This window comes from Triticum aestivum, chromosome 6B (assembly GCF_018294505.1).
Source record: "Triticum aestivum cultivar Chinese Spring chromosome 6B, IWGSC CS RefSeq v2.1, whole genome shotgun sequence".
NCBI lineage: Eukaryota > Viridiplantae > Streptophyta > Magnoliopsida > Poales > Poaceae > Triticum > Triticum aestivum.
The window spans coordinates 24318444-24332340 of NC_057810.1; the positions used below are offsets into that span (position 1 = coordinate 24318444).

General features: G+C 47.4%; 1 protein-coding gene across 1 annotated transcript; it reads right to left on the minus strand.

The window, feature by feature from the left end:
- Positions 1-3051: 3051 nt before the first annotated feature.
- Positions 3052-5349, minus strand: LOC123138666 (uncharacterized). The gene is made up of 3 exons (XM_044558602.1): positions 5295-5349; positions 3602-4963; positions 3052-3357 (listed from the first exon to the last, which is right to left on the minus strand). The coding sequence occupies exons 1-3, from the start codon at positions 5347-5349 to the stop codon at positions 3290-3292; spliced, it is 1485 nt and encodes a 494-aa protein (XP_044414537.1). The 3' UTR covers positions 3052-3289.
- Between the last annotated feature and the right edge of the window lie 8548 nt (positions 5350-13897).

Genomic DNA, 13897 nt, shown 5'->3' on the forward strand with positions numbered 1-13897 from the left:
CGATGGTGGAGAGAGCATTGACCACCTGCTGTTCCAGTGCCATTTGCTTCGTCCACTATGGAATGAACTGCATAGTATACACTTAGGGAGACACCACTCTTTGCTGGATATTTGGCATGAAGATCGGGCTAATAAAGTACGGTCCACCGTCATTATAGCTCTTCTTTGGAATATATGGAAACGGCGCAACACCAAAGTTTTCCGCAACGAAGCTTTGGGTGTACATCACATTGCTCGATCGGCTGCGGATGATTTAATGCTATGGGCTCACTGATGTAAAAATGTTCAGAAGCAGAACCTGCTTAGAGATTGGGGCTCTATGTTGTTAAATTTAGCTGGGAGAATTTACCCTCTACCCACCTTTTTTGTTTCTCCTCTTTTGCTCCTACATCTACTCCCTCCATGTACCTCTAATCCCTCTGTAATTGGTTACTTTTGGTAATATAAAGGTTCAGGCAGGCATAAGCCCGCCGTTGACGCGTCAAAAAAAAAACCCTTGGTAGCAACCTGATACCTTCAACCCACTGAAAACATATCCTAGCTGGCCTCAGACTATAGTCCATATGCTATAGTATCAGTTGGGAAAATATATAGGGACAACAGAATGCAGCATTAGGTGTTAGAAAACAGAGGAACTTTAATTTCCCTGGAAACCATGGAATATGTAGGAAATTTGGAGAAGTTTTCCAGGTATCTTCTTCGTTTAATTGATTAAAATGGATTTAAGACAACCCCGTTGACCTTCATAATCTCACAAGGTCTAAGATGCTTGCAGACCAAGTATGGATTTTGGCTACTTGTCATGCCATGCCATGCAACCGAGGATTCAACAGCAACCCTGCATAAGAAACATGCTAAGGAAAGCAACTAAATATAAAGAAACAAGTTGGATGGAAACAATAAAATGCACTGACCTGAATATATCCAAGAAAATGACCTAAAACTAAAAACGAATATCACAAAATCCTTGAGAACAGAGTCCTTTCTTGAGGAAAAAAGGCCATAAGAACGACAATTAGATGATTAGTCATAATATCCCAAAGCAGGGGCAGCTAGTCAAATGTAATCTTCATATTGTTTGCGGGTAGAGGTAACAATTTTATTTTACATTCCTAGAGGTCAAATGATATTCTGAAAACATTCTACATACTAGTCATTAGAAATCAATGCCGTGAAGCTTGGCTTACTGAAATAATCCTCAAAATGTATTAGAAAGCATGGACATAGTGAGTGTGTTGTTCATTATCTTTTTCTGGATAATTTTATGGAGAGATAGAAAAAACTAATCCTGAAACAAATCGAATGAACGCACCTTTACAGCAAGGGGATAACACAACCAACTAACTCAGACTACAAATAGCTATTCGCCTAAAACAAATACGGAGTTGTATGAGCAGAGTAAAAATAATAATAAGGAAATATCCGACTACAGTTTCCCAAAAGGTCTGACCAATGCACTAAAGTGGTTATGCTGTGCAAAATGAAACTAGAAACCAGGGAACCGGAAGGCACAAAAAAAAAGTTGAGCCAACACGAAATGGAAAAGAATGAAGAGAACTACCAGAAGGTGGATATTCCTAACATGTCCAACTTGTTCGCCATCTATCCGCCCCCTGAGTTACCAGAATAGCTTCGCATTGAGCATTGACCACAGCACATGATTTTTCTTTGTTCCTTTGGATGTGTCGTAGCTTCCAACATACAAGCAGTCAAGCTAGCTGAGGAGTAAGCTGCTGTACACAATCAGCTCAAATACTGGATTTGAACTGTCATAGCGGTACACATGCATTCTTCCTTGTCTACCGTGTTCTGCTGCTGTGAACAGAGAGGGGTATGTGTTTATTGCTTTGTTTTGAACACCTTGCAAACTACTGGAATTTTTCCATTTGAACGAAGGAAATGAATCATTTTTTTTATATAAATGAAATAGTTACTTTCTTTGATGGGTTAAGCAGGAGCACTGCCATTTCATTGATTTCATTAATAGGGGGTGCGGGGGGGGGGGGGGGGGGGGGGGGGTTGAACTTTACAATTGCTTAAGAAAGAAAGGGAAAGAGAATAAAACAGCAGGCAGGACAACCCCGCGAAAGCTCAGGAGACCACTCCCACGCGTCTAGCAGGAGGCCAATATCGTCTCTAGCTATATTTACCACAGCCGAGGCCGATGTGGTCTTGGCATCGAAAATTCTGTGGTGCAAAGGAAAATTGTAACTGCTGCACATACGATGTTTCGTGATACAATCCATGTACGATGGAAGATCCATTGTTGTGCTGTCTTTTTTGTTCCCCCCCCCCCCCCCCCCCCCCCCCCCACACACACACACACGAACGTTTTGATGTTCTGTGTTCTACAAGAATCATACATAAAGGATCATATGTGTAGCAGGACTAGAGGGAAAAAAGGCACCCTCTTTTTTTCAAGAAACAAATTTAATGCACAACTGAGGTACTGCAGCATCAAGGCATTTCAGTGAGAAAAAAAGAACATGAAAGGCACACTCAGTTTTTCCACCTTAAGACTGGCTGCTGTGTAACATGATCCTAAATAATAAACAGACTTTACAAATAGAATCACATTATTCTGGGTGTTCAGGAATCAGCAGATTCCTGAGTATCATCAAGCATCAGAATTAAGAGCTGCTATCTGAACCTTCAGAAGCCGCTAACTGTGAAACTGTGTGCCATAGCATATCCTGCACACTAGACTTATCCGACACGGATATCTGTCTTCCTAATCTGTGACTATTCTAATATCCTAACCACCCCGTGTAATCTGAAGAAACTTATGACTGAATCTTTGATGTGCTCTTTAACCACAGGATATCTTTGAATAACACAATGTAAATTTATAGAATGTATGTGAATCTTTGCAGCAAAATGATATGGTAGAAGAGATTAATTAAAATAGTTTGATATCTTTCATACAGTAATTAAAGTCATTATTCTATCCATACAACTCAAGTTCCACTACCATAAGATAATAATGGAACAAGTTTACAACAAATGTTACAGTACTATCATAAAATAGTTTTATTACAGGACGCTCCCAACCTGAGTTCAAACACATACCCTCAACACAAAGTACACACACGGCCAGTTTAACAGAAATTCACATCTTGCAGCCAACACAAGGCTCCAAAAGCCAACAACAAAACGAACATGAGACATGATGATAAGTATTACCACAAATGCGACCAAGTGGGGAAGAGCCGCCTCTCAGCGTTGCATATAAAGTAATTGGGGAGACTCGATCCTAGGTAGCTTGACTGGTAACATGATGCACTGGCCATTACGCTTGTGGTACAGCAGCATCCCCATCACTGTCTAGATGACCAAGAAGTTTGAGCGCCGTCGGGCCTGGTAATCATATAGCCATAGAAAGTATGTGAGCATTTGCAGCAATCATATATAGGATGCAATAACTTAGTCAACATAATTTTCTATCATTCAGGCCAAATAAGGAGAACATATAACACAAAAACAACATGCTATTCATTTCTCAATTAACTGAAGAGGAAAAAAATAACCAAGTCGTTAGGAAACATTCTAAGGCTACAAAAACATGTGCATTCTACCCGCTAATGAAAGGATAAGCAATTACCGGCGTAGAAATTTGCGTAGGGGTGATACAAATTTTCCATAAATCTTCCTTGCAGTTTCTTGCACTGCATTAAGTCGAGTTGAAGCAGGAAGACATAAATGTCGCCCTTCTGCACCCAGGGGAATGTGTGCACTGATATAATAACCGCATCCGCATCCTCAGTGTACCCCAGAATAGTCGATTTCCTTGCCTCCATGTTAGACGGCAGAGCAAGCTTGCCACGCATGTCAACTGTCTTCCGCAGCACCCATGTCGCGACACCCCGGTCACTGATCTTACGGTCCCACATTTGCAAGCTAGGGTACGAGAATACGACGAGTCCAACACCGCCATCCTCGCCACTGATGATCCTGCTCCGGCAGCTGTGGATGTTTTCAATGGACGGCTTGCTGATCACAGCTAGGCTCTTGGCATCCATGTTGAACTCCAGTATACCATGGTCACGCTCAGTGAGCCACCAGTAGAGCCTCTTGCCAATGAGTGTGCAGGGGAGATGGCCAACAGCACATGGTCTCGCTGCAGCAATGGGTTGTCCCCACTCACCGGTCTCCGAGGAGTAGACGCGGGCCGCGGTAACCCCTGCGCCGCCATTGGCAGAAAAGCCTACCAAGACCAACTGAAATGCGCTGGACCGGAGCTGCTCGTCGCCGATCAAAGCTCTGTTGGCGTTGTACGTGTGCTGGTCGAAATCCGGCGGAAACAGCACGATGCAGCGGTCGCCGGAGACGGGGTCGAACATCACGAGCTCACACCGCGTTCGGTTGATGATGAGGACGCGCCCATGGCGGCAGCCGAGCACGCCCCAGTGGTCATTGGTGGCGTCGTCGGCGCAGACCTGCAAGGAGAACCTCTCTCCGGGGATGCGATCTGGAGAGTCCAGGGCAGGGATGAAGAGGAGCTTCTTCCCATCCCTCTCGAATGCGCCCAGGACAGGGGGCTTGCGGTGGTGGTCGCGCAAGCGGCGGCGGAAGGCGGCGGATGCGGCGAGGCGACCCCAGCGCTTGGAGACGATGGAGGCGTGAAGGATCAAGGAAGGCTGCGTGGGAAGACGGGCGAGGATCTCGGCGAGGAGGTCTTCTTTGCCCAGCGCCTCCGTCGCCGGCGAGATGAGGCCGGGCGTCGTCTCGTCGTCGCCTTCATCGCTCGCGCGGAGTGGGGAGATCGTCAGCTTGGAGGAGAAGTGGTGGAGAGGAAGGTACGGGACCACATGCTTCGGCGTGCGGCGGGGGTGGAGGGGCAGGCCCAGGCGGTGGGGAGGGCCGCAGTCTCGCCGCCGGCGTCCATCATGGAGAATTGTGAATTTGTGATCTGGATTCTGGAATGTGTTTTCTTGTAACGGAAAGGGGAGAAGACGAAAGAAGTCTACTTAGCCCCCTGGAGTTTCACAAGCCGGCAAATTTAGCCTCGGAGATTTAAAACCGGCTACTTAAACCCTCCTCTGGTCTTTCCAAAACCTTGTGAATCACCCCCTAAGGCCTTGTTCGGTTGCGGGTGAATCCGAGTGGATTGAAGGGGTTTGAGGGGGATTTAAACCTCTTCTAAGTCAAAATATAAACCAATCCCTGCCAATCCCCTCCAATCCTCTTGGAGAGAGGATTAACCGAACAAAGCCTAAGTGATTTGGGGCTTTGGGCAGACGGTTTTTTCGGTGATGTGGCATGGTGCGCCTCGCTCCAGACCTCCGCGAAGCTACACCCGGCCTCGTCCAGCCTCCACTGCACATCGTGCACATTGCCCGCCATATCCATGGATGCCCGACATCAGCATGAAGCTTGTCAGGGCCGTTATTCTAACTCTAAGCTTCTCGGTGGTGAGCCTCACCGTCTCCTAGTTGTCGTGCGGACTGCACTACTCCAACGGCATCTTGCAAATCTCGAACTCAATTATGCGTGGAGCACGTCGGGGAACCTGCAACTTTGACCTAGTTTGTAACTGTGGATCTTATCAGCGACTTCCAGCCTTCCAAGACGTCATGGTGATCCATGACGTAAAACGCGAGCCTCGCAGGGATGATCTCCTCGCCTTCGTTCTCCCTTACTACCGTGTTGGCCTACCAGCCCGACAAAATCATGTTCACTAGCTTCCACAGTGAGTCGTGTGTGTACCTCGACATCCTTGTTGGGATAGAGGCAGACAGTCCCTTCTGATCAAGACTTACTTCGAGATGGAAGGTGCCTACATCAGATACCTCATCGCCCAACTCGCCAAGATGGTGCTTGTCACGGGCTCGGACATGCCGGAGTCACCACATGGCGAGCTCGCAATCTCTGGGAAGAGAGTGACTCTCCTCCTTCTCGCACAACATCGTCACAACTAGTGTGGACGAGAGGACATGAGTGACATTGTATACACCTCGATGGTAGACAGATGGGACTTGGGAAGAAGTAGTGTTGCTGATCTGCACCCTCAACATTGCTACATCACCAAAACTGCCTGCCAAAACTAGTCTATTCATATTTAGGAGGTTATTTAAATGGTTTGACAAAGCCGAGGGAGTTAAATACCCAGTTTTAGACCTCAGGAGTAAATTAGATGGGTTTTGAAACCCTAGGGGGTTATGTGGACTTGTTTTGGGAGAAGAGTGATTGTCAACATTGGGTGGGGTTTTGGGAGGAAAAAGATGATTTTGCCCCCTAATCTAGCCCAAGGTTTGTCTTTTTCTTGCAGATGACTAACCTAGGGTAGGAAAAAGATGATTCAGCATACAGATCTTGAGTTTATTTATTTATCTTAGATTTAGATTGATAGGATTAACCTAGGTTTACTTTTTTAAGGATTAATAATCTATGCTCTTTAAATGAGGCGGACATGTGGAAGGAGGAAAAGAAAAAGCCGAGATGAGTATGGCTCGTGGAGGAATGACGTGGGAGCACCTATGATAGGACATCTTATATAGGGATGACTAAGGAAGGGAGGCGGAAGAGCCATGATAATCGAGTAGGAGAAGATGAGTTGATATGTTTGAGGAGGGAGAAGAAGGTGAGAGGGTGTTCGAGCTACGCCAATGAAGTGGCCCACGTCCTAGTCACGTCCTAGTAATTATTAGGCCACGACTATCTCTAGCCGACTAAAACACCTACTAGTATTGGAATGTTTGACTGTTATCCTTTTTTGCTTGGTCATAGAACACGAAGAATACGAGGGTGGTGAGAGAGGTCCGGGCATTACGACTGTGAAGTGCACACATCCTAATCGGGTCCCCATTATTAGTAGCTAGATCGCGTCGAATAAAAACTAGTACATCACAATTTTAAAGTTTTTTGGCGAAAGAGGGGTCCAGAATGACCTTGGAGTTGCATTAACTAAATAGTGCATGTATGCATCAAATTACAACAAGACCCATAACTAAAAGAATATGACAAACCGATACCTAAATTTTATAGAAAGGACCCAGAACCAAGATGGAAAAAGCGATCGGGTCCAAAGCTTCTTCTTTGCGGGAAGAACTTCACCGCCACTGGGGACAACACCACTTGGGATGGAAAGACCTCTGAGACTCCATGTCATGGACTCCATGATGAAGAAGCACCCCCTACCATTTGCTCCATGGCATGGAGATGCAATGGTGTGGTGAAGCAAGCCGATAGCCGAACACCGCAACTGGCGCCAAGGCTTCCCCAAAACAACCACCAGGATTGTATTGCTTCCCGATTCGGACCTCCATCTCTTCCCTACTTCGTGCTCAGCCCCACGGTGACTTTCGAAGCATGGGACCAACATGGCATCTCCACCAAAATAGCACCCACTGCCATAGTGAATGGATCGAGGAGAAGAGGAGATGTGGGTTGAGAAATCAGGGTTGCACCAACAAACGCCTGGTGCCTGGCCTTAGATCCTCTCCTTTGAGGTTCTTATCTGAGTTGAATTCGGTGGATCTCGGGTAGTGGGTCCCGGGCTGGTGATCTTGGCTTAATCGTAACATCACAAAGAGAGACATAATGTTTTTACCCAGGTTCAGGCCCTCTCGAAGAGGTAAAATACCTCGTCCTGCTTCTATTATATTGATTATGGATGAGGTGGATGGGGTACAAAGTACAAGATGATCTACCTCGAGATCACATGTGAATGTCTCTACCTCTACGGGCTAAATCCCTCGGCTTATATAGATGCCGGTGGTACCTATGGTAGCATGTAGGTCGGATACATCAAGGGATAAACATGTCGATGATTCAAACATGTCTTGAAGTGTGCGCCAAGTCTTCAGAGTATTCCATCTTGAGTACGTCATGTGGCATGGCAAACATGGCCCACTTGTTGGTTGTCTGGGGGTCCTCGTCCCAGCACATGGTTGAGAGGGGGGGGGGGGACGTGGTTAGCACCCCCAATCCAAAACACAGTCAGATCTCCTATAACCACAATCCTGACCTCCATGGTAACCTAGTTTTTCCTAGTCGGTAAAAGCCCAACCGAGCTGGCCAATCGAGTGGATCTACAAAAGAGAGTATGGGACCGAGCCCCTCTCGTCCCCATCTCTGGCCAACCGAACTGGCAGAGAAGGAGTGAAGAGGAAGATTTGGGAGGGTGTTGTGGGGGATCAAGTACAAATGCAGTAGGTAGGAGAGAGAATGAGAAGGGAGACTAATGTCTAGTTTCCACAACTTTATAGTTTACTCTTATCTTATTTTTTCGACAATCGCCAAAGTGGTCGAATATTGGGTGAGAAGTCCAAGGAGTGAGAAGGAGTATATGGGGTGAGTATTTTGACGAGGGAGATGGAGTTGAGAGTGTGATCCCTCGCTACCATTAGTGAGTGGCACACGCCCTAGTCCTGTTATTATTAGACCCATTGTATCTCTAGCTAGGTCGGCTAAATACCTTAGTACTTCAAAGCTATATAGTTTTACTCATATATCTTTCTTCATCATCGGCGGAGAGGAGGGGGGGGGGGGGGGGGGGGGTTGGGGATGAGTAGTCTCAAGAGGTGAGAAGAAGGACGGATGGTGTTTGTGCGCTATGACTATGATGTGGCCCACGACCTAGTCTCAGAGGTGAGAAGAAGGTTGGAGGTGTCTTTTTCTAAGTTGATCAAAACTCTAGCACATCTATGTATTTTAGTCCGATTATCATCTTTTTTTTCATAATACCATGACCTTTACTCGAGAGAGCATTTATTAGGTGCCTTAAAAGTAGTGAATTCCCCTTTTTTCAAATGGTAATGCTAGGCATCAGAATACTGATGCTAGCATTCTATCAGATCACTAGGGCACCGTTGGATTAGAGCCCGAGGAGACGTTAGGTTAGCATGTGGCTGTTTCCCACATCCCTCGTGGAATTCCAAATAATAAACCGTTGATTACATGGGATAGATAATGAACTATCCACGAATTTAATTGCCGGATATCTACGAAACCAAATATTATTTGAAGGAAACTAACACTACTGGAATCAACTTGTTTGCCGTCTGCCAGTTCTTTGCCGTCAGCTGGCGGACGGCAAAGAGGCACTTTGTCGTCTGCTTGCAAAAAACAGACGGCAAAGAACTGACAGACGGCAAAGATGCCAGTTGCCATCAGCCAATTATTTGCCGTCTGCCAGCAGATGGCAAAGAATCTTTACCATGTGCTGGCGGACGACAAAGAGGTGGGGCTATCTCTTTTTTTGCGGGTACAAAGAAAATCGTTGACCCCCACCTCCTCTCTCTGTCTCCCCTCTCTCCGCACGGCCCCCACCTCCTCTCTCTCTCTCCCCTCTCTCTCTCTCCCCTCTCTCTCTCTCTCTCCCGTCGTCTCTCCCTCTCCCTCGCGCGAGCACCTACGGCGGCCGATTTTGGCGAGCTCCGACGGGATTCGACGCCGCCCAGCACACCCACGTGACCCCCTCGCCCCGCTCGTCCATCCCCTCCGACCAGATCTGACTCGCGCGTCCTCCAGCGACCACGCGTGACCCTCCCCTGCGGCTAGGGTTTCGGCCACCACATCGCCGGCGTGGCTCCGGTGTTGCTGCGGTGACTCAGGTGAGTCTCTTCACTCCTCCTCGTCACATCCATCCCTCTCTTTCTCACCGCGTCACGTCGCGTCTCCTCTCCCTCACAGATCCATCACGCCAGGAAGCCATGGACGGGAAGGACGCCACGGACGGGAAGGACGCCACGGACGGGAAGGACGCCGTGGAGGACGCAGCTCCACCACTGCCCCAACGCCATCCAGGTCCGCCCCTTCTCCTCTCCTCCCCTCTTGGATTTCTTCTTTTCCTGCCTTGCACCCGTCCACTCAAGTTCTAAACCAAACAAGAAAAATTATCAATCTTGTTTTTGCTGCATATGCAATAATGGTTGAGGAGGACTCAGTTGTTCACTTCTATAATTGTGCCATAAATCGGTTTACTCTGCTTGAGGGCTGCCGTGGTTAGCTCGATTTGATAGGGTCCTTACTACATATGCTGCAGGGATTTAACTTGACTTGTTAATAATGAGTGTCTGGCAAGCTCCGGCTTGTTGTGGTGGTGTTGGTTGTGATGCTGGTCACACCATAGTGATGGTGTGGCTGCATCCTGCTTCGGCTACAACTCCTTTTGGTGAGCTTCTCCTTGCTCCCCTCCTGATCTCTCTAATGCATAGCTCTTGATCTTGTTGGATGTGAGGCTCTATTAGCTGTGGTTAGCTGCTGAGATGAGCATCAACTTGTATTGGAGCTCTCTGTGATGGATTCTTGCTGTGTCAGGGTTTTGGTCAGTGACCATCTATGTGTATTTTTGAAGTATATATACTCCTGTACTGCTCTGTTCTGTGTAGTTGATCCTGGAGTTGTTACTTTGGTCAGTTACTTTACTCATGAACGGATACTCACTTGTTCTTAGTTATTTTACTTCTAATACTGATATGAACAAAGAAAAAGGTAACCTGCCAGGCCTACGTGCTACATGAATACATCAATGACTTTAGGGTTTGGCGACTATGGGGTGACCGCCCCTCCGCCGCCACCGAAGGCCGGCCTCGCCGGTGATGTTTCCATGCGCACCCCTCAGGTGCGCTATGGACCGTTTGCGGCCACGTTCGCACCCTCGTCGCTGGGTTCCAGAACCCTTAGCGGCCACGCTGTAGATCAACCTGTGATTGTCTCGGAAGGAAGTCCAAGACTTGCACGGAGACGGGACTCCAACTCCGTCTCCAACTCAATCCCCTCCTCCATGGTACGAGGCAAGCAGGGCACAACCCATACAGCAAAGGCTAGGGCGTTGGAAGTATTACACAGCAAACCACGCGTTCCTCCTGATCGAAGCGAGCCGCCAGATCGGATAGGCCGGACAACGACCAGACCTGCTATGTCGACGTGTGTGATCGCGACGATGACTGCGCCGGAGGTGCCCAAGGCGAACCCGGATGCTGGTGGGGGCCATCATGGGGCTCCCCTTGCGGATGCTGCCCGCCCGAAGCCAGTGGAAGGGGGAACTGCAAGTACCAAGGCTGCGAATCCTGACATACAAGCGCTCGTTGTCGTGGTCCGGGAAAAGCCGGAGCTATCTGCTTTTCTAGAGGATGAGCCTTGCAGGGATGAGGATACTGGTATGGCTGATGGGAGTTCCATGTTAGGAAAACACGGAGCAGGGGACAAGTATGATGCAGGTTCCTGGAAAGACAAGCATGGCACGGCTATGGCTGTCGCGCAGGTTTGTGAACAGCCGAACATGGAGAAAGCACTACTGCCCTATGATGACACACCATTGCAGGGGGGAGACATGAAGCTTGGCAAGCTTAACATGGAGGGAGACACAAGGGGGAGTCTAGCATGACAGCAAACTATAATGGAAGCAACCGGTCTAGGGGCTGCCGGTATCCTGACGGGGCCGAGTGTGGCGCCCCGTCAGGCGCAATGAATTGCATAAGTTGGAACTGTCGGGGTGCGGCCAACAAACCGACAGTTCAAGATCTGGTGGGCCTTACGAGGACCACCCAAGCAAAATTGGTCTTCCTTAGTGAAACAAGAATAAAGGCTGAAAAGGTTCGTCGTTTGCGAGGTAGATTAGGCTTAAGAGGTTTTGTTGGTATTGATAGTAACGGCCTGAGTGGAGGTTTAGCACTCTTTTGGTCTGATGATATTTTTGTGGATGTTCAAAAAATAAATGACAGATACATTGATGCTCATATCCTTGTGTCCGATAATGATCCACTATGGCATTTGACCTGTGTGTATGGAGAACCCCGAGTGGAAAATCGTCACTTGATGTGGGAGAAATTGCAAAATTTGAAGGCTCGATCACAGCTGCCATGGTGCGTGATAGGGGATTTTAATGAAGCTTTATGGTCCTTTGAGCACTTCTCGAGTACACTACGTGGTGAAAGACAGATGTTAGCGTTCAGGGATAACTTGGAGATGTGCCAATTGTCAGATTTGGGCTTCTCGGGTCTACCCTTCACTTATGATAACAAGCAGGCGGGCCGGTGCAATGTGCGAGTCCGACTAGACCGAGCAGTTGCAGATAACAGTTGGCGTGATATTTTCTCTGATGCTCGTGTGGTACACAAGGTCAGCCCATGCTCTGATCATTGCCCAATTGTTTTGCAGTGTGGTAAAGAGGAGTTTCAGATCCCAGGGAAGCGCATCAGGCAATACGAAATAATGTGGGAGAGAGACTCAACCTTAGCAGGGAAAATACAAAATGCTTGGGCTAAAGCGGGGCAAAAGGTTCATTTGGGTGATGTGCGACGTGACCTGAAAGAGCTGATGACCGAGCTTCACAATTGGAGCAAGGCTAGATTTGGAAGTGTGGTTCGAGACCTCGAGAAGTCCCGATCGCGACTTGAGGAACTTATGGCGATGAATGCTGATCGCAACGAGATACGTAAAGTGCAAGATCATATGAACGAACTGTTGTACAGGGAAGAATTATTGTGGCTGCAAAGGTCACGAGTAGACTGGCTGCGTGAAGGTGATCGAAATACAAATTTTTTCCACCAAAAGGCAGTATGGAGAGCAAGGAAAAACAAGGTAAAATTCCTAGTTGATGATTCTGGAACACGTCATGAGGACCATGCAGCGATGAGTGGGCTAGTGAACACCTTTTTTCAATCTCTGTTTACATGTGATACTGAGCTCGTACAACAGCCTCTAGTACATCTTTTTGACCAAAAGGTGACGAATGAAATGAATGACAAACTATGCTCAGATTTTACTGACAAGGAAATTTCAGATAGCCTTTTCCAAATTGGACCTCTCAAGGCGCCGGGCATTGATGGTTTCCCGGCGAGATTTTTTCAGAGGAACTGGCTTACTATGAAATAAGAGATCATTTATGCGGTAAAGGAATTTTTCCGGACAGGCATAAAGCCGGAGGGTGTCAATGACACGATAATTGTCCTTATACCTAAGATCAATGATCCAGTTAAGGTAACGGACTTCAGGCCTATCAGCCTTTACAATGTTATTTATAAAATTGTGGCAAAGTGTTTGGTGAATAGGCTTAGACCTATTTTGGATGATATCATATCTCCGCAGCAGAGCGCTTTTGTTCCGGGCAGGATGATCACGGATAATGCCCTCTTGGCCTTTGAGTGTCTTCATTTTATGCAGCATGAGAAGAAGGAGGAAAATAGTTATTGTGCCTATAAATTGGATTTATCTAAGGCGTATGACAGAGTGGATTGGGGATTCTTGAAACAGACGATGCAAAAATTGGGTTTCGCTCACCGGTGGGTTTAGTGGATCATGACATGCGTGACCTCGGTGAGATATTCAGTAAAATTTAATGGAGCCATTTTAAATTCGTTTGTACCGTCGCGTGGGCTTCGGCAAGGTGACCCCCTATCTCCGTTTTTGTTCCTTTTCGTGGCCGATGGGCTTTCTGCATTACTAAGGCAAGGTATTGAAAATCACCATATTCATGCTTTAAAAGTGTGTCCGAGAGCCCCTGGGATCTCACACCTTCTCTTCGCGGACGACACCTTATTATTTTTAAGGCTAATCTGAATCAGGCTCAGTACATCAAGGAAGTTATTAGGAGGTATGCACAGGCTACTGGTCAACTTATCAATCCGCAGAAGTGTTCCATCCAATTTGGTGATGCTTGTCCAGTGGAGGTGCAGCATGTGATCAGGCAAGAACTGCAAGTGGTTAATTCTGAGTTTGAAGGGAAGTATCTTGGGCTGCCAACTCCGGATGGACGCATGCATAAGGGGAAGTTCCAAATGTTGCAAGCTAGCTTAACAAAAAGGATTATGGCCTGGGGTGATAGTCTATCTCAAGCAGGGATTGAAACCATGATTAAGGCGGTGGCTCAAGCAATCCCGACGTATATTATGGGGGTTTTTAAACTCCCCTTCTCGGTGTGTGACGACCTCACTAGGCTTGTGAGGAATTTTTG